The following is an 18,189-nucleotide window of genomic DNA, read 5'->3' on the forward strand; positions in this document are numbered from 1 at the left end:
TGCGCTGGTCCGAGCACAGAAATCTGTTGACAGCTCGCAGTGTTCGCGGACAGCCCGCGACTTCCGGTCCACGCAAAACGAACGCAAATCCGGCAGCTCTCCAAATGGGGAGCGGCGCTTTCGAGGAAATCGAATGCGAGACAGCAGTCAATCCCAAGCAGCTAGGTCCGGGACTGTCAGAGAATGATAATAGCTCAAGCACCGAGTATAGTATTAGTAAAAGCGCGCCTATAAGCTTGAAGGCCATTGATTCTCATTGCAGGACTCCTAATGTGCCAATACACGTTTCTCTACTGTACGGCGTCGTTTTTAAATCGTTCGCGTAAAAAAGAAATGCGCAGGAGTTGGAGCATTAACCAGGCTTGTGCCTGTACCCTGTTCCTTTATATTTTTCAAGAAAGTACAAAACGGAAACTATTTTTGGCAGCCAATTTTGATCGACGAAAAACGTACGAACAAAAGTTTTATGGGGCCGCCTGCGTTCACGGCGTTCACCGGTGTTGCTTCTCACCTGCGTAGCCAGCGTCTTGGCGGGAAGCCTTTCGCAGTCGGCTTTGCCGAGAAAGAAAATGCTTCTCGTGTGCGTTCAAAAAAAAAAACAAGAAAGAAAACTGTTTTCGCGTTTTTAAATAGAAGAGACTTGCCTGTATATTAGTTAGTTGCTTGCATATGGTTTCGTGCATTTTGCGACAAAAATAATTTATACAATTGAAATATTAAAAACAACGAAGGTTTTCAGTCAGCGTGTGTCTATGTTTGGGTGTAAAACTGATAACAAATTGCGCGTTTTTGCACCTCTCCAGTAACGAAGTCTCTGCAGGCGTTGTGTGCTGCAGAAGAAAGGTTGATCACTATTTCTCGTGTTACGGTCGCCTGTGCCGTTAGTGTCAGGAGTGCATCGATAAACTTCCCTCTGTAGTTTGATCAATGTGTTGGTTATGATCGCATGCCAAATAGTGCCAGCGTAATAAATTGCATCGAAAAATATTCCGTTCTCTTTGCTTCAGTTTTGTTGACGTCCAGTGGGTATAGCAGTGAACTTCAATACACTGAAATGATTGCATCGCCTTGTGTTTATACTGAAGAGTTCTGAGCATAGCGCGTATAACAGCAAACGCAACGATTTAGCGTCAAAGGGCATAAATAGCCATGCGATCGGTTCAGTTCCTATACCCGAATTCGAAAGCCGACACGTTTTCGTTCTTTACAGGCGGCTGTACTGTAGGCGTGTTCATGGCCTTCTGTATTTGCCGGTGCACTCACCTCGCCATGCACGATCCCTGATCTCAGAGGCTGTGTAGACTACGAACGTTTGTTTGTGCTTTGTATTTCGTACAGATGGCTCCGCAACTGAATTTTTTGTTAGGGTGCTTCCATACGAATGTCTGTATATGAAGGCTCCGTAAATTTGATTATATTCAACATTATTTACGGAAATTGGGGATATGCTCGGGGCCGGCGTAGTCAGTGCTTGTGCAAAATAATGATGCAGCATTCCATTAGGTTGACATTTGGGTGTGCGTTTCGTGTACTTGCATTTTGTGAAGTTTTGCATATAGGTGGCGCCACAGCCGCTGGCGTCATCGTTTCGCTCGGCTCCGCTATTCTGAAAGACTTAGGCCGCGCTCTGCTGAGAACCATAGGGCTGGCGTTACGCTTCATGATAACTCTAACGAAACGTAGTAAAGCTCCCTAGTATTGTATGCGTGGCTAACTGCCAATAACTTCTTCCGACACTGCAAACGGCGGGACGGTCTGTGAATTAGTGCTTTTCAGAAGCCCTACATGTGTCCTGCAGAAAGCTTCCTCGTTGTTCTACCGCATAATATTCGCTCACTACACGCGATTTGTGGTTGCATGTAACCTTTTAGATTATCAGATAATCCGACACATGTCATCGCAAGTGTTCTTGCTGATGTTTGTTTGTATTCAAACCCACCTGCGATACATTAGTGGTGCAGGTAGAGGCATCTCTTCTTTCTGACTCTCTCACTTTCTGTATTCACACATTCATGCTTTTTGGACCGCTTTTGACATGCGTTTAGTTTATTTCACGATAAAATAACGCTCCTCTGGCACTTCCAGCTTGTTCATGAGACGGGAAGAAAACAGCACCGTTACTAATTTGGTTTATATGGTAGGAACCTGGAAGGCCCCTTTCCCGTGTTTACTAAAGGCGAATTTGGTTGGGTGTATTCATGGAGCGAGCTCGATGGCAGACTGAAGTACCGACGTCTTCCTCATATGAAAACCAGCCGCCGCAATGCTTCGTTGCCAAGAAAACGGGCAAAGAACTTAATGGTTGTTGCCGTAACGGAGGATACGTTGACTGAGTATTTTTAGCAAACAATCTCTGCAGCCAAACTACGAAACTGGACAAGGTTGTGGACTCGGCGTGTTGGTATAGCATATTAGAGGCTCGATTGCGCAACATTTGGACGACACACACAGAAGAGAAACACACACCACAGAGCTCTACTTGCATCTATCGTTTTATTCCCTTGTCAATGGAATAAAAAATTGCGCAACATTTGGACGACTCACACAGAAGAGACACACACACCGCAGAGCGCTACTTGCAACTATCGTTTTATTCCCTTGTCAATGGAATAAAAAAGTATCCACAGAGCGCTACTTGCAACTATCGTTTTATTCCCTTGTCAATGGAATGAAAAAGTATTTATTCCATTGTATTTATTCCATTGACAAGGGAATAAAACGATAGTTGCAAGTAGCGCTCTGTGGTGTGTGTTTGTCTTCTGTGTGTGTCTTCCAAATGTTGCGCAATCGAACCTCTAATACGAAACTGGAGCAAGCAAAATGCAATCATTGATCCGCTTGCCAAGTTTCTCCCATTATTATTTGTTAACTCAGAAACACTACGAGCAATCGTCTGCAACGCGCCATATTTCGCCATATTGTACAACAACACGGTTGGCCCAACGCGCCAATCCATGCCTGCGCGGAAACCCAGCACAAAAAAGCCGCATACAGCCGCTCCATTGCCGCGGAGCCGTGTAGACAAATGAAATACCCATTTGTCTGAAGTTCTACCACCGCGATAGCAATAAAGAGTGATTGTGTTCAGTGCAGCAACATCGCTTCCAGGAGCGCACTCTTTCCACAAATTTGTGTTTTTATGTTACTCTCGACGAACCTGTTTCTGTTGGAATATGTGCAGCCGGATCTGTATGTCCTAATCCTGCTTAATTCAGTGCAGAGGCAGCGGCCATGTTTCTGTGTCATCTCTCCGCGTCCCTTCATATATAGCTGCGGCATTGCATGATGGGATGGAGTTGCAAAGATGGCGTTATGAGCGGTGTATTTGTGTGTGTTTCTGGCTGGTTTCGCGCCAATTTTGTACCATTCGCGTTACGCGCCGTGTCCGATCATGGCAGTGACGAACCGGGACTTGTTTGGAATAGCGTGAGGCCGCTGTAAGGATTCAGTTTTGCGACTGTGATCGCTACACAGTCCTCAGGTCGGCAAACGTACGATGCGATTACTGCGACGATGCGATGCCCGGGATCGCATGGAAGCGTAAACGAAATTGGTAAGTGTTTTTTTTTCCATTGTGCTGGTTTGTCTGTCCTCAGTGTACATGGGCTTTTGTTTTTTGTTCGTCCTTCCCGCGATGCTCCCCGTCGCTTGAATGTGTGGACGCGTGTCAGCGCAGTATAACTGCTGGTGTTCTTGCGTGAGTGCAGTATACTACGCGCGCTTTAGTGGGAAAGTGTTCAATGTCCTGCAACGCACGGCTTACTCGGGGCTTCCTCGCAGTCTCGGGAGGGTGATCATCGCTGCTCTCATAAGTCTTTGTAGCAACGAGACCTTTAGATGGTCCCGATACACACTGACAGTAGATTTCGACTATTTCACTATAGGAGAGAGGGAAGGCGAAAAAAAAAATGAAGCAGTAGGGGTGAGAGGCGACTTGCTGGGAAACGCGTCGTTGTTCCTGCCACGCTCAAAAAGAAAAAAATGCTTTATTGTATTTTCGAACGGCGCGCACGCACTGCAACCGATCGCTGCCTGTGGTGTTCGATCGCTTTGAATGCGTAATCATTCTTGGGCTACTTGCTTAGCAGATCTGTCCGTAACTTAACGCCTTTCCCACAGGAATACATAGCGCTCGCTAGTAAATACGTAGAACACACATAGTGCTACGTAGTGAATAACGACTCCACCGCACAAGTTATCAAGTGCGTCGGGGCTCGAACGCTCGACCTCCTAAGTACGTAGGGTGTCGAACACCGAACCTTGCAAGCATGTAGGGTGTCGAAACCTCGACCTCCGAAGTATGTAAGGACTGGAACACCGAACCTTGCTAGCATATAGGACTGGAATCCCGAACTGTGTATTGAACCGATGGTCAGTGCTGGTTAAGCAAAGCTCAAGTGACGGTCAGTTGTGGCCAAGCGATGGTGAGTAGTAGCCAATGGACATGAGGATGTGGCACAATGCCTTCGAATACTTAGACAACTCCAGTGAAGTTTCTGCAGAAATGTTTATAGTCGAGTTGTACGGGTGCGCGCTATTTTGCGAAATCGCAATACGCGGCCTTTTCATTATCGGCGTTTATTTTTTATTACAAAACAATAACTTTGTGTGGAGGTAGTAGGTAAATTTATGACCAATTAAGACGTCGCATATTAGGATGGCATACTACCGTACCCAAAATAATATGTTAAATTGAGCGGTTACTTCAGCCATTTATAGAGATGTTTTTATTTTGATTGCACCGTATTTTTATGGCTAACCTAGAGCCTCAATCACAACGTCACGCTCTCAAAATGTTCGAATTGGGCCAACACCGTGAATCCGGCCAGTTGCGTCTGATTTCTTCTCACCACAAATTTTATTTATTTATTTATTTATTTATTTATTTATTTATTTATTTATTATTTATTTACAATACCTCAAAGGCCCCAATGAAGGGGTTTTACATGAGAGGTGGGCTATCTTCAAATGTGTTAAATATACAATTTTTAGATCGCTGTCTTGAAGTCGGTGCTACTGGAGAGGAGCACAACGTCAGAGGGAAGGTCATTCCAGTCTTGCGATGTTTTGTCAAAAAAACGAAGAAAGGTGCGCTGTGGTTCAAACATCATCATCATCATCATCATCATCAGCCTGGTTACGCCCACTGCAGGGCAAAGGCCTATCCCATACTTCTCCAACTACCCCGGTCATGTACTAATTGTGGCCATGTTGTCCCTGCAAACTTCTTCATCTCATCCGCCCACCTAACTTTCTGCCGCCCTCTGCTACGCTTCCCTTCCCCCTTGGAATCCAGTCCGCAACCCTTAATGACCATCGGTTATCTTCCCTCCTCATTACATGCCATTTATTTTTCTTGATTTCAACTAAGATATCATTAACTCGCGTTTGTTCCCTCACCCAATGTGCTCTTTTCTTATCCCTTAACGTTACACCTATCATTCTTTCCATAGCTCGTTGCGTCGTCCTCAATTTAAGTAGAACCCTTTTCGTAAGCCTCCAGGTTTCTGCCCCGTACGTCAGTACTGGTAAGACACAGTTGTTATATACTTTTCTCTTGAGGGATAATGACAACCCGCTGTTCGTGATCTGAGAATGCCTGCCGAACAGATGGCGGGTAAACGCTTTTTCGTGATTGGTGCGATTTGAATGACGATGGGCTGGCTTGATGGCAGCACAGGGTGAGGGGTGATAAAAGTTGAAGAATGGGCACAGACGTGCGATTCTGCGGCGTGATGAAAGACTTCCAAGGCTTGCACGAGATTTTAGTTCGGCGACACTAGAATGATATGAATATTTTGAGAAACAAATGAATCGGGCTGCATGGTTCTGCACGGATTCTAGCATTTCATTAAGGTTACCTTGGTGAGAGTCCCAAACAGCGCATGTGTATTCAAGTTTTGGTCTGATTAGTGTCTGATAGGCGAGAAGTCGGACAGAAGTATATACGTAAGTTTTAATTATGGGACTAAAAGAAAAACGCGTGTGAGTGCAATACCAATTCGATCAAATTACACGCTATCTTCAAAGTTTTAATGAAATGCATTGACAAGGGAAGTCTCTTCTTTAGTCCCACAATTTAAACATCTCCATAACAATCTGAGGCGACATTGAATCAGTCAACTGGCAGGCAGGAAAATATCGGGCCAATTCGAGATGCAAAATATCATGAAGTGGGACATTGTAAGTTTTCTAGGTTGGCTATAAAAGCAGAGTGCAATAAAAAAAAAACCATGAGCCGTTCCACTCTGTGAAAGTGGATGAGCAGCCAAGCTGTTTAGGCCACTACACATGGGTGACACGGACTTGTTGAACAAAAGTACGAACTCACTTACCATGATTTCTGAATACTGAAGTGCTAAAGCGCCAAACAGACGACACAAGAAGAGACACGGACGAGCGCTTCGTGTGTCTCGTCCGTGTCTCTTCTTGTGTCGTCTGTTTGGCGCCTTAGTACTTCAGTATTCAGAAATCATGGTAAATGAATTCGTACTTTTGTTCAAAAAGTCCGTGTCACCCATGTGTCGTGGCCTAAACTGCTTCGCTGCTCATCCACTTTCAAAGAGCGGAATCCATTTTCATAGAGTGAAACAGACGACACAAGAAGAGACGCAGACGAGCGCTCCGTGTGTCTCGTCCGTGTCTCTTCTTGTGTCCTCTGTTTGGCGCTTTACTACTTCAGTAACGCGCACCAACTAGCCCAACAAAAATTTCTGCTGGAATTTCTGAATACATTCGCGTGGACGACAGGACCGCCGCCCCGAGGAGCCGGAAGAGACTAGACACGCGTGACGTTTAGTGACGTTTCGACGTCACCGCCAGCACGGGAGAGCGGAAGGAAAGTAGACACGCAAGCGCTTGGAACGCCGACAAAAAGAGGGCAGTGCGAACGTATAAATGGCCGATGGGTGTCAAAGTGAAGTATCCGTTCTTGTCAGCTTAATGTATACGGTGAGCCTTGCGCGAACCCATCTCCACAGGTTTTAGTGGGAAAGAATAAAAAATAAATAAAACATATGCGGTTGACTTCATTTCACATTCCCTTTTTTTTTTCCGATGCTCGCGTCAACTAACGGCTGGTGCGAACATCAGCGCTTCGCATTTCCTGTTGCCAGTTTTCGCCGAGCGTCCGCTCTTGTTGAATTTCTTTCCGTAGGACAAGGTTCGTGGAAGAATCGGGGTTTTTCTCTCGGTCAGAGGCGGATGACACCTCGGAAGCACTCGTACTTTCGTAGTAATGGTGCCGCCTAAGAAATCCGGTAGCTAGAGAAAATGTAACGTCTTTCTTTAAAAGAACTGCTTCGCTAATGTCAGATAGAAACACGCACGACATGGAATGTCCAGTACACCGGAAGCGCGCAGCAGCAATAACTATATACGGAGAACATGTGCTAGAGAAGACGATTACGAAACTATACTCATATCCTATTATGAATTTGCAGAAACCATCGATGGTGATTGCCGATGTAAGTGAATAGCGCGAGAGAAAGAACGAGCGAGCAAGCGAGTGAATGAGCAAACAAAAAAAAATGGCTGAAGGCTTAGCTTGGTTAAATCTGGAAGATTGCAAAAGCAATACCCTTGGCTGCGCCTTGGTTCGGCTGATGGTGTGGACATGGTTGCCCTTTGTTAAACTTATGGCTATACATCATCCGACATTAGCGCAAGGCAGCGCGCCGACCACTGCGACGAGCCGAGCTGTAGCCCCATTTATCCTCCTAGCGTGACGCCACACCAGCGAGCGCCCTCTCTAGGTAGCGCCGCAGCAGCGGCGCGCAAGGCTTCGCCTCCACCATCGATGCCGCGAGCTGGGGCCTGGTCTCTCGGTCTGGCGTGACGTCACACGGTCACGTGACGCGCAGCTGTGTAAGGAGGCGCCACGACCACCGATGGGCCGAAAGTGCGAGCAGTATTGCTTTCGCAATAAAAAAAAACGAGAGGGGCCATGGAAACAGGGCCAGCAACCAGCACATCTCCAGTGGCAGTGTAAACCACTATACGTATACGATGGCTGAATTGATTTGTGCTGTGCAGTGTTAAACAATGTCGTGTGGTGACGTAGTCTAGTGCACACGTTTACTCTCGTCATTACTTGGACATAGTGCAAAAAAACTTTTTTTCCTAAACGGTTCCCGTGAAACGGAAGTCTGTGGTGGACCTCGAGAAAAACCGCTTCCGAGGTATAGAAAAAAAAATGGCTGTGGCTTAGGTAAGGTTAAGCCCAGGATGCGTAGCATACTAGCCTTTATTTTAGTTGTTGAACCACTGTTTAGCCTGGTGAACTGCTGTTGCTTGACTATATTTGGTTCGGCTAGACGAAGAAACAACTCGTGCGTTACTCTGCTTCGCCTTCAAGAGTGGAACGCGACAGCGTTCCCGTCCACCCGCCAAGGGGTGTAAGACAATGGGCTACAGGGCAGCGACTACGCGCCCCGCATTGGACGCGGTGAGCGTCGAGCAAAGCAGCGTTCGGCGCGGCAACGAAATGTGCGCCTGAGCAAGAGATGCACGCCTTAGAAACAGCTCGTTTCTAAGGCAACACCGCATTCACTAGAGGCGCTTTTGTACCGCTTTGAAGCATCGTACTCGTGGCTCAGTGGTAGCGTCTCCGTCCCACACTCCGGACACCCTGGTTCGATTCCCACCCAGCCCGTCTTGCAAGAGTTGCGCCAAAGCCACTTCTCTTCTGTCGTGACGTCACGGTGTCACGTGGTTTCAAGGCGACACCGCCGCGCCTGAGGAGCTGGGTTGAGCTCTCGTAATATGCTTCGCATAAAAAATTATGTCGAATGTTCTACGGAAAGAATACAAACGATTAAATATGTCGTTTGTTTTATGTCTGAACAGTTGTACATGAACTAGCCTATATCTTTTTGTGCATGTGCTTCTTATAAATGGGTTTAAACATTTTGTATATCTCTTTTGTACGAGTTTATATAAGAGCCGATTGTATTACTGCTTTGTTATCGTAGGGTGAGCGCACTGTCAGGCCGCCTAAACAGCAGTTTGTTAATTTTTTCTTCTCGCCCCTTATAGTTGTGTACTTTGAGAGCACAGGTAAACTATTTGCATTTGCACATCGGGAAGTGGCAGCAAGGAGATCAAGTTCTAGCTCGAGTGATAGCGCGTGCAACGCGCTTGACAAACTTTTGGGGGGGCGCCAGTGTTGCAAAAACGTGAAATCCGGCTACTCGCCTTGCCCCGGTGAGAAACAGTATTTCAAGCCGGACCTCGCTGCATTGCAATGAAGTTTGAGGTTACTTAAAGCAAGTAGAAAGAAAGAAAATGTGCAGTTGCCTAGAGGACCAGCGGAATGGCAAGAATGCCTGAGACGTACCTGTCCCCCGAAAGCCCAAATTCACCGGGTCGGCTGGAAGAGGCACTTCGAATAGTCAAAAAGGTGGTGGTGGTGGTGGTGGTGGTGGTGGTGGTGGTGGTGGTGGTGGTGGTGGTGGTGGTGGTGGTGGTGGTGGTGGTGGTGATGATGATGATGATGATGATGATGATGATGATGATGATGACGACGACGACGACGACGACGACGACGACGACGACGACGACGATGGGTTGGTGAGCTCTGGGTTTGGGTGGCGGGCCACGCGTGGGTGCTAAATCCATTTCTTATCCGGCAGGGGTTACAAGCGAACAACTGGGCGTTTCCCAGAATATGATTCTGCGTGCTCTTGTCGGGTTTCATCTACTTTTCCACCCTATTTCAACGGCCACAGTAACCGTTGATATCACGGAACTCTTCGTCCCAATGAAACTATTGTTGTCTTGTAGTGCTGGTGCATGAGAATGTTGGTTATACTTTTATGTTCTTTACTTTTTCCTCTTTCTTTTCTGCGTGCAGTTATGAAGTGCGTCGCCTCCGATTCCAAGAGACTTCTTGCCGCTTGACCCTGTCATTCGTTAATGCATATGAGCTCGTTTCCTCTATTTGAGTCCTCCGGTATTTTTAAACAACAGAAGCTGTCATAGAATTGCATATTCCACGTTTCGTGCTTATCTGGGCAAACACAAATTTATATTATATGGTGAGCTGCTTCGCAGCATGGGGAATCCTTTTAAGTGCACTACAACATATCGCTGTTTTGTTTTTCGTACATCACATTTTCTCAGTACAATGCTGTGAAATGCGTCGCCTGCGATTCCAGGTAACAAGTGGGCGTGCTACGTAGGCACTCGTTTATGCAAATAAGTTCGTCTAGGGCATTGCTCTATAATCAAAGAAGTGCTCTTGCATGTTTCAAAAGGAAAAAATAAAGAAACAAACAATCGCCATACCTTTGCTTATACCACGTTTCGTGTTTATCGGGGCAAAACCGACCTTGTAAGGTATGGTCAGCCGCTCCGACAACATGAAGCGCGTGCTTTTGAACTACACGGCAGGCCACTGTTTCCTTCTGCCAGGCAGCTAAATTAAGCGGGCAGTTACAGCATGCTATTGGGAGGACGTGCCGTATGTAGCGGGACGCTTCTACAGATCAGGGCTGCTATTATGAAAGCCGTCAAAATTCCGCCACATTGTCCAGTTACGTAATGGCGGCGTTCTGAGCCAATCAGAAACGCCGCAGCAGCCCCGTGGGCCAATCGCAGCTAACAGCATGGCGTGTCCGACAATATGGCGGAATTTGATTGTGTCCAGAATAGCAACCCTGAACGCATTAACCAACGGTTTCAGATCTAATACGTCGCCTTATATCTAGCACAAAGTGGTCTCAGCTGCCCTCACGCGAATAGAAAACTAACTAACTAACTAACTAACTAACTAACTAACTAACTAACTAACTAACTAACTAAATAAATAAATAAATAAATAAATAAATAAATAATTAAATAAATCGCTGTTCTTTTTTTGTACATCATATGTGTTATTTTCTCCGTACAATGCTGTGGAATGCGTCGCCTGCGATTCCAGTTACAAGAAGTTACAGAGGCACTTAAGTCCCCTCACGTGCATTGAATGCGAAAGCATTCCGACTCTTCTGAGCGATACTTTTCACTTGGTCACGTGCGCGAATTGGGCAAAGTCAATTTTGAGGGTCGGCCACCCAAATTTCGGGAATTGGCCACGTCGGCGTTGAACGTGGGTCAATTCAATTTTCGAATCGGGAAAGTCAATGTTTTGGGTATGGGCCACGGCGTCCGTTTGACGCCGTGGCCGTTCACCGTGGGATTTCGCAGTGCCGGCCCCAGCAGGCCCAGCACCTGGAACGTGACGTCATCACTTGGTCACGTGGGTTTTCTTGCCATCGGGTGTTAAAGGGACACTAAACTGAAACAATAAATTAGTTTAGACTAATGAAGCATTGTTGGAGAACCCTGCAGGCAGTCACTTCAAAAAAATAGTTTGATTATTAGATGAGAAAATGAAGGCCCAAGTATCAGTATTTGAATTTCGTGCCGAAACCCCAGCGCCGGTACGTCAGCGTGACGTCAGGGATTCCAAAGTATGTTTTCGCATTTGGGCCGCGTTGGCTGAATAAAGGTTCCCGAAACTTGCCATGTTTAATATTCGGTTCCTTTAGAACACAATGTAGGCAATCTGTACCGCTATATATAATTAGTAGGCCCTAGAAGATGCAATAAAAGTCCAAGATGTCACAGCCCCCAGGTGCGGGAACTCAAGTAGGTGTCGCCACCCGTATGTCGTTCTTGCGCTTTTTCTGGCTTACCAAACGTCTTATCGTTGTAAGAGCGGTGTTCTTGGTGTTGCAGAACGGTAATTTACTGATGCAGAATAAATCATTTTTCACTTTAGTGTCCCTTTAAACCCCGCACGCTCGCCGGATTTTCCGTTTCGTGGGACACTTGAGGCTTTCGCATTAATGACTGGGACTATACGGGATCAGCATTCGCTGTCATGTGACTTACGCAGTGCTGGCGTCTCGTCCTGCGTCACTGACGATGATGTCGGCGTCCGTGACGGCTCGGATGGCTCTGCGGGATGTCCACATGTCACGTGATCAACCGAATGCATGAATGGCTATCTTAGCCGCAGGACTGAGCGTAAGTGAATTTTTTCAAAGGAATTATATAGACACCAGCCTTCGGCTGAGCAACTCGCCGATTCGTTGGTCGAAAGCACTATAGCCTGCGCGCAGAGCTTCCCAAATTTCGTTAATGCCGTACTATTCTCATATTCCATGGCTTTATGGCTTCTCTAATAGATGCAGTTTACAGAACTGCGATATCTGTTTTTGGTGCAGAGCTACCCATTTGTAAACTTAGTTTGTTCTTTATTTTATGCTTACCGATTTCTGGCAATCTTTGTAAAAACATTCAATGAAATAAACGAAAATTCTGCTTCCTACAGCCATTAGAACGTACCTTTCAATCTCAAGTGCAACATATTTCATTTAGATCGGTCCAGCGGTTGATTCGCTAGACCACTTATACTTTTTTTACACGTATATGGATAGAGAAATAATTGGACTTCGCAGCGAGCGAAAGCTTCCTTCTTAAGTACCCTCGACAGAGATTACAGGCTGAGGGCTTATATGGCGATCAGTAGGTGCGTTAATTACTTCGTGTAAACCTACGCTACGGGCGGGGCAGCTCCGCGCATGCGTAAAGAATTATGCATCCCCCACATGCTCCATCACACCAGACTTGAAATTAAACGCTCGTGAAACGTTTGTCATATACGAGTGGCGTTATGTACATGTTACTTGTCTAATAACAACTATAGCAGAGAGCGCCACCTGGTATAGCTTGTGGTGCGCATGCGCGTAGCGGTGTAATACCAGACAACTTCTGGGCTTCCACGGGAACACGTGTTTCCTCTGCCGCTGCTGGTAATTGGAAGCGTGTCCCGTGTGTTGAAACGCTGCAGTTTCCTAGTGCGCATGCGCAAGCGAGCGGTCGGAGCAATGTTTAAAAGAAAAGGCGAACTGAATGCTGCGCGCACGCATATCTACGCATGCCAACGAGTGGTCGTTACACTCAATCTTCGTCAATAATAAATTTATATTAACTGTATGCCATTCAACATGCTCATGTTCTGACGTCGTCTCAGGCTCGCTTAGCATGCCATGCTTTATAAGAGTTGCCGCCGGACGCTGTTTGTCGTTTCTGATGAATATCTCGCGGGAAATATCGACACGAATGGTCAACGACATGGTGCCAAGGTGCGTAGCTAAGACACTATAGCAACGGCAAGCGCATGCGCACAGAGCATGCTCTTGTTCGAGCGTCGTTGCGTTAAACTCCACACCCCCGCTGCTGCTTATCCGCTTACAGTGCGAAGACAAATACGTGCACGCGCTTCTGCATGCACAACGGTTCCAAAAAGCGGTTGGCCAATCGTGGATGTGTGCTGACAAGCAGCAAGGGACTCTATGTCGGGTTCACTGAAACAGACAGACGATGCCTAGCAGACGAACAGCCTAGCAGACGATGCCACTACGCTCGGACCACCAGGAGGCTCTGGCGCGCAAATGCCCCCGTATACCCTTCACTGCATACTTTCGCATGTGCGCTACGTGAGACGCAACGCTGACCGCGACGTTGCCGGTCGACGCAACCGCGAGGTTATCGAAATATTGGGTGCAGCCGTGCAAAAGCGTGCACGCTTCGCACAACTTGCACAGCTTGCACAGTTTGTGCAGCTTGCGACGCTTTGTTCGCTACGACGTCTTGCCGGCGTCGGGGATCCTCCTGACGGAGCGCGCGACGTAAACGATACGGGACTCTTTCTCACCTGACATGACGAGGCCTTGCAACCAGCCTCCGGCGGCACCGCTGCCGCGAGCGTCCTTCCTCTTCTTCAAACCGTCATCACTGTGGCGCAAGGGGGCGGCGTGGCCCCAGTGTGTTGCCCTGTACAGGGCCGTTCGACATCGAGGAACCCCTTGTGTCGCTCCGAAAACACGCCGGACGTATTTTTTTGTCAACGGCGGTTCCTGGGGCGTTTCCGGAGCCCGCAGCCGCGTTATCGTCGCCTCGCTAAGCTGATAGCAGGTAGTTTCCTAGAAAAACAAAGTCTACTAGGGGGAAATTTGGCGCTAGTGTCGACGGGTAGGCGCAGTGTGCGGAGCAACGAGAGAACTGTAGGAGGGAGCGTTACGTAACTAGTGTGAAGCCGAGAAAAAGTCGGCCCAATGCGTGTTCATAAGCTTTGTAGTGCCTTCCATGCACCGCCGTGATATCCGCGCTCAGCGCACGCTCTTCGGAAAAAGACAGCAAGTGCGACCCCAACATGCGGCAGCCGCGTTCGCACGTTGCAAAGAAGGCGATAAATGTGCGCGTTGAAGCAGACGACTCGAAGTTACGACCCATTCATTGAAGGCGACGACGACTGGAACTGTCGTCGTCGATGTTGTTGTTGTTGTTGTTGTTGCTGCTGCTGCTGCTGCTGCTGCTGCTGTTGTTGTTGTTGTTGTTGTTGGTGGTGGTGGTGGTGGTGGTGGTGTTGCTGCTGCTGTTGTTGTTGGTGGTGTTGCTGCTGCTGCTGTTGTTGTTGTTGTTGTTGTTGTTGTTGTTGTTTATCACGTGTGTGTGGCTCCTACCCACGATGGGGGATTGGCCAAGAAATGGTTCGATTATGCCAAAACAATATTCCCCAAGCACATCGGGAGGATATGCGTAGAGAGTGGCTGTCAAAGCATCCCAACGAGTGCGCGTCGGTTTGAAACGTACCGGGAACCAAGGCACACTGGGCCGAGTCCGGCGAGCTCAGGGTCACGTGTCGGGCTGACATTTTGAGACAAAATATAGAGTAGCCTAGAATATTCCTAGTACACACTACAGATGCCAAGGGGGATGGCTTCGCGAAGAGTTGCTGCCTCAAAACACGGCTCGCAACCACGAGGAGGAATGACCACACTGGATGGATTGAAACGTGCAGCCAACAACACAGGAAAAGGGGTAAAGGTGAACATTCGGAACGAAGCACTTGGAAATTAATTGGCAACACAGATTTTGAGAGTTTGATTGCGAAGTCTGGCCGCGTGACGCAATGGTCCCTGCTTTCCTTTTTATTTTCTTCCTCCACTGCTGAAAATATCGCGTTTGTGCCAGCATTAGAGAACGACATGTATGCTCCCCATCAAGGTACCCATGCTAGCTGATAAAGCCCCTCTATTCAGCTGGACGATCGCAGCGCTAGTGTTCCCTCTAGCAATATTTGTAGGAAACTCAATGCATAGCAGACGGGCATGACCTCCGAGAGGCTCACTGCGCGCGGGGAGCGCTGAAGGTTTCGGATGACATGCAATGGTCGAATTGTGAAACTGGCCCGCACTTCGTGTCCTATAAGAACGGCCGCCATCAAAACATATCTGCACCACCGGCACGGCCACGATGGGCCATAAGGTTTCTTTCTACAACCACTGGAGGGAACTCTGCGCTGCGATTGTCCAGCTACCATAGAAATTATAGTTGCCGCGTGGATTTGCCTGGCCTTCGTGCTTTTGGCTTCAGACGTTCCTATGGTTTTGTTTATGATGCTTTTTCTGCCTTTACGGGGTGAAATCGCAAAGCAATACGATTTTTTAAACGAAGAAGATAAGACTATGCGTACGCGCTTATTCACTGCGAATCGTAACGTTTAAAACGCAACATTTTGTTCAAAATGATCAATTTGCAATACCAAGAAGCCGTTAGAAGCCAAAAAAGGAAAAACGTAGTGCAGGCAAATTCATGACCATCATTTGCCACGCTGGCGGAATAGTCATGCTAGCAGCTCCCGTAGGCTCTATCGCCAGAGTCCCCTCTGGTGACTTTTGTATGAAACTATGCCACGGGCAGCACAGCGTGTATTTGTTCAAACTTCGTCTTTCTGGTTTCAATGGACCTTGATGTGGTAATCCGCATAAGCTTGAATGGTGGGCTATGTGCTTTGGTTAACGAACGATACAGCACAGTTTATGTTGCAGTATCACACGTCGCGAAGGGCTGCATGCCTTTGTTTGATGTTCTCTATTACTTTTACTTCATACGCCTTGTAGCAAATTTCAGAATTTAAGAAAATGTGCGACATCGTGTACTTGTTTCGTCATTTTCACTTTCCTACCATCGTGTAACTCCGCTGTACGTACCAGCTTTCCCTTCCGCTTTCTCCGAGCCTTGACCTTTCAGCCTTGATCCATCACTGAAACTTAAATTACCAGCAAACCTTTCACGACGTGACGTAACAATGCTGCGTCGGCTGTGGGTAGGAGTAGCATTCACCAACTCCTACAGCTATCGTATTGTAATGGCGGACTCACCAAGGTGCGCTAAATGCAAGTGTGAGGAGACCATCAGTCATCATCTGCGCCACTGTTCTCGCTTTCATAATCAACGTCAGACTCTCCAGTGTGCCTTGAATAGACTGGATGACAGGCCATTTACGGAAGCAAAGATCTTGGGAGCCTATAGCCTCACAGTTCATTAGCCCAGAAAGCAGTTCGAGCGCTTCTTCACTACCTGAAGGCAACAAACAGACTTGAGTGCCCGACTATGGACATCCTACAGCTAACTTTTCTCTCTCTCTCTCTTTCACTCCCCATTTCCCTCTCCACGTGTAAGGTAGCAAACTGGACTCAGTCTGGTTAACCTCCCTGCCTTTCCTTCCCCTCCCTCCCTGCCTCCCTCCCTCTCTATCTGCACCGATTCCAACTAGCTCCCGCTAATTTCCTAATTTCATCGCCCCACCTTGACTTCTGCCGTCTTCGACTGCGCTTCCCATCTCTTGACAACCATTCTGTGACCCTAATGGTCCAACGGTTATCTAATTTGCGCATTACATGACCTGCCCAGGTCCATTTTTTTTTCTCTATATGCCAATTAGAATATCGGCTATACTCGTTCGCCTGTTTAGGTTGCATTAAACCTAGTAGGTGGCATAAACAAAAAATTGGCAATCGTCATCATCATAATCAGAAATACGTTTTCGACGCTGGCCTCTCCAAGTTTCCGTTATCAAGCGAGCACCGACATTATGGTGGCCACCATATCGACGTGACCCTCTATACTAGTTTTATTATTTTTTTAAGCGTCTGCGTCAAAGGAAGGTCCAGTTACACAAACGCCACATTTAAGATACTGACGAGAGTCTGAGCGCCCTAACCAGTTTACTGTCAATACTGGTTTCCATGAAACGGTTTTGGCTTCGCTAACCAACAGGCGTATGCGGCATGACGCATTAGCTGTCTCGCCCCAACTCCTGCTGTCGCTTCGGCTCACACACGCGAGAGCAACTAGAAGGAACGCGCCCACTCTTGCATATATATATATATATATATATATATATATATATATATATATATATATATATATATATATATATATATATATATATATATATATAAACGAGAAGGAAGGGGGTTAACCGCGGGGACCGATTTTATTAGTCATATCATGAGAAGCCAACAATCACTGACACCAAGGATATATATATATATATATATATATATATATATATATATATATATATATATATATATATATATATATATATATATATCCTTGGTGTCATCGTAGCATCATCGTCTTACCGAATCTTATTGCTACTTGACGTAAGCAAATCTTGCTCATTGTCGTGACGTGTCACGGTAATGTCGATGATGCCATCTCCCACGTTTCGAGACGAATTCTGGTTGTCAAATCAAAATATAAACGTTTCCCCAACTTTCATACGGGCGTGGTTAAGCTTTATTTTTTTTTTCGGTTTGGAAACATTATTCGTCAATACTACTTTGAAGTCACTCCCCCAGCACATCGAAGTACTGCACATGCCACACTCCGCACATCGAAGTGCGGAATAACTGGCGCGAGTCGGCGATCGAAAACGTCGGCCTGGCAATCGAGCCGGCTGTCTCCGCAACTTGATGTACGACTGCAGCAGCCGCAGAATATATATACCGACCCGGCGTCAGCGTTCCGTGCTATTGGTATACACACCGCGCAGCTACGCGCATGCGCATCTACGGGGCAGGTGGGCGCGGTGACGGCGGGCACCGGTGAGCGTGCGCAAAACGTTCCAATCACGCGAAGCAACTCTGCCCGTTGGCGTGCATTCGTACAGTTTTATTCACTCCTTGATTCGGCCGTATATACCAACGGCAGTCGATATATAGGTCCTGCGCTTGTGTCCATACCTGACGACTCGCGCTACTATATAAGCCCCATACATCAAGCAGGTAGCGGCGACGAAAGAAATCGTTCGCCATCGTCGTTCTGTATGCGTTGCTCGTCTCTCCG

General features: G+C 47.2%; 1 protein-coding gene across 1 annotated transcript in view; it reads right to left on the reverse strand.

Moving 5' to 3' along the window:
• The window catches only part of LOC139060866 (nucleolar protein dao-5-like), a 76,419-nt gene extending 62,559 nt beyond the window's left edge, over nt 1-13,860 (reverse strand). The window contains exons 1-2 of the mRNA XM_070540114.1: nt 13,706-13,860; nt 11,878-11,943 (exon numbers count right to left, since the gene is read on the reverse strand). Coding sequence (XP_070396215.1) covers nt 11,878-11,943; nt 13,706-13,712 — 73 coding nt within the window. The 5' untranslated portion in view covers nt 13,713-13,860. The remainder of the gene's footprint in view (nt 1-11,877; nt 11,944-13,705) is intronic.
• Nucleotides 13,861-18,189: the final 4,329 nt, after the last annotated feature.

Source organism: Dermacentor albipictus, chromosome 6, assembly GCF_038994185.2.
Source record: "Dermacentor albipictus isolate Rhodes 1998 colony chromosome 6, USDA_Dalb.pri_finalv2, whole genome shotgun sequence".
Classification (NCBI taxonomy): domain Eukaryota; kingdom Metazoa; phylum Arthropoda; class Arachnida; order Ixodida; family Ixodidae; genus Dermacentor; species Dermacentor albipictus.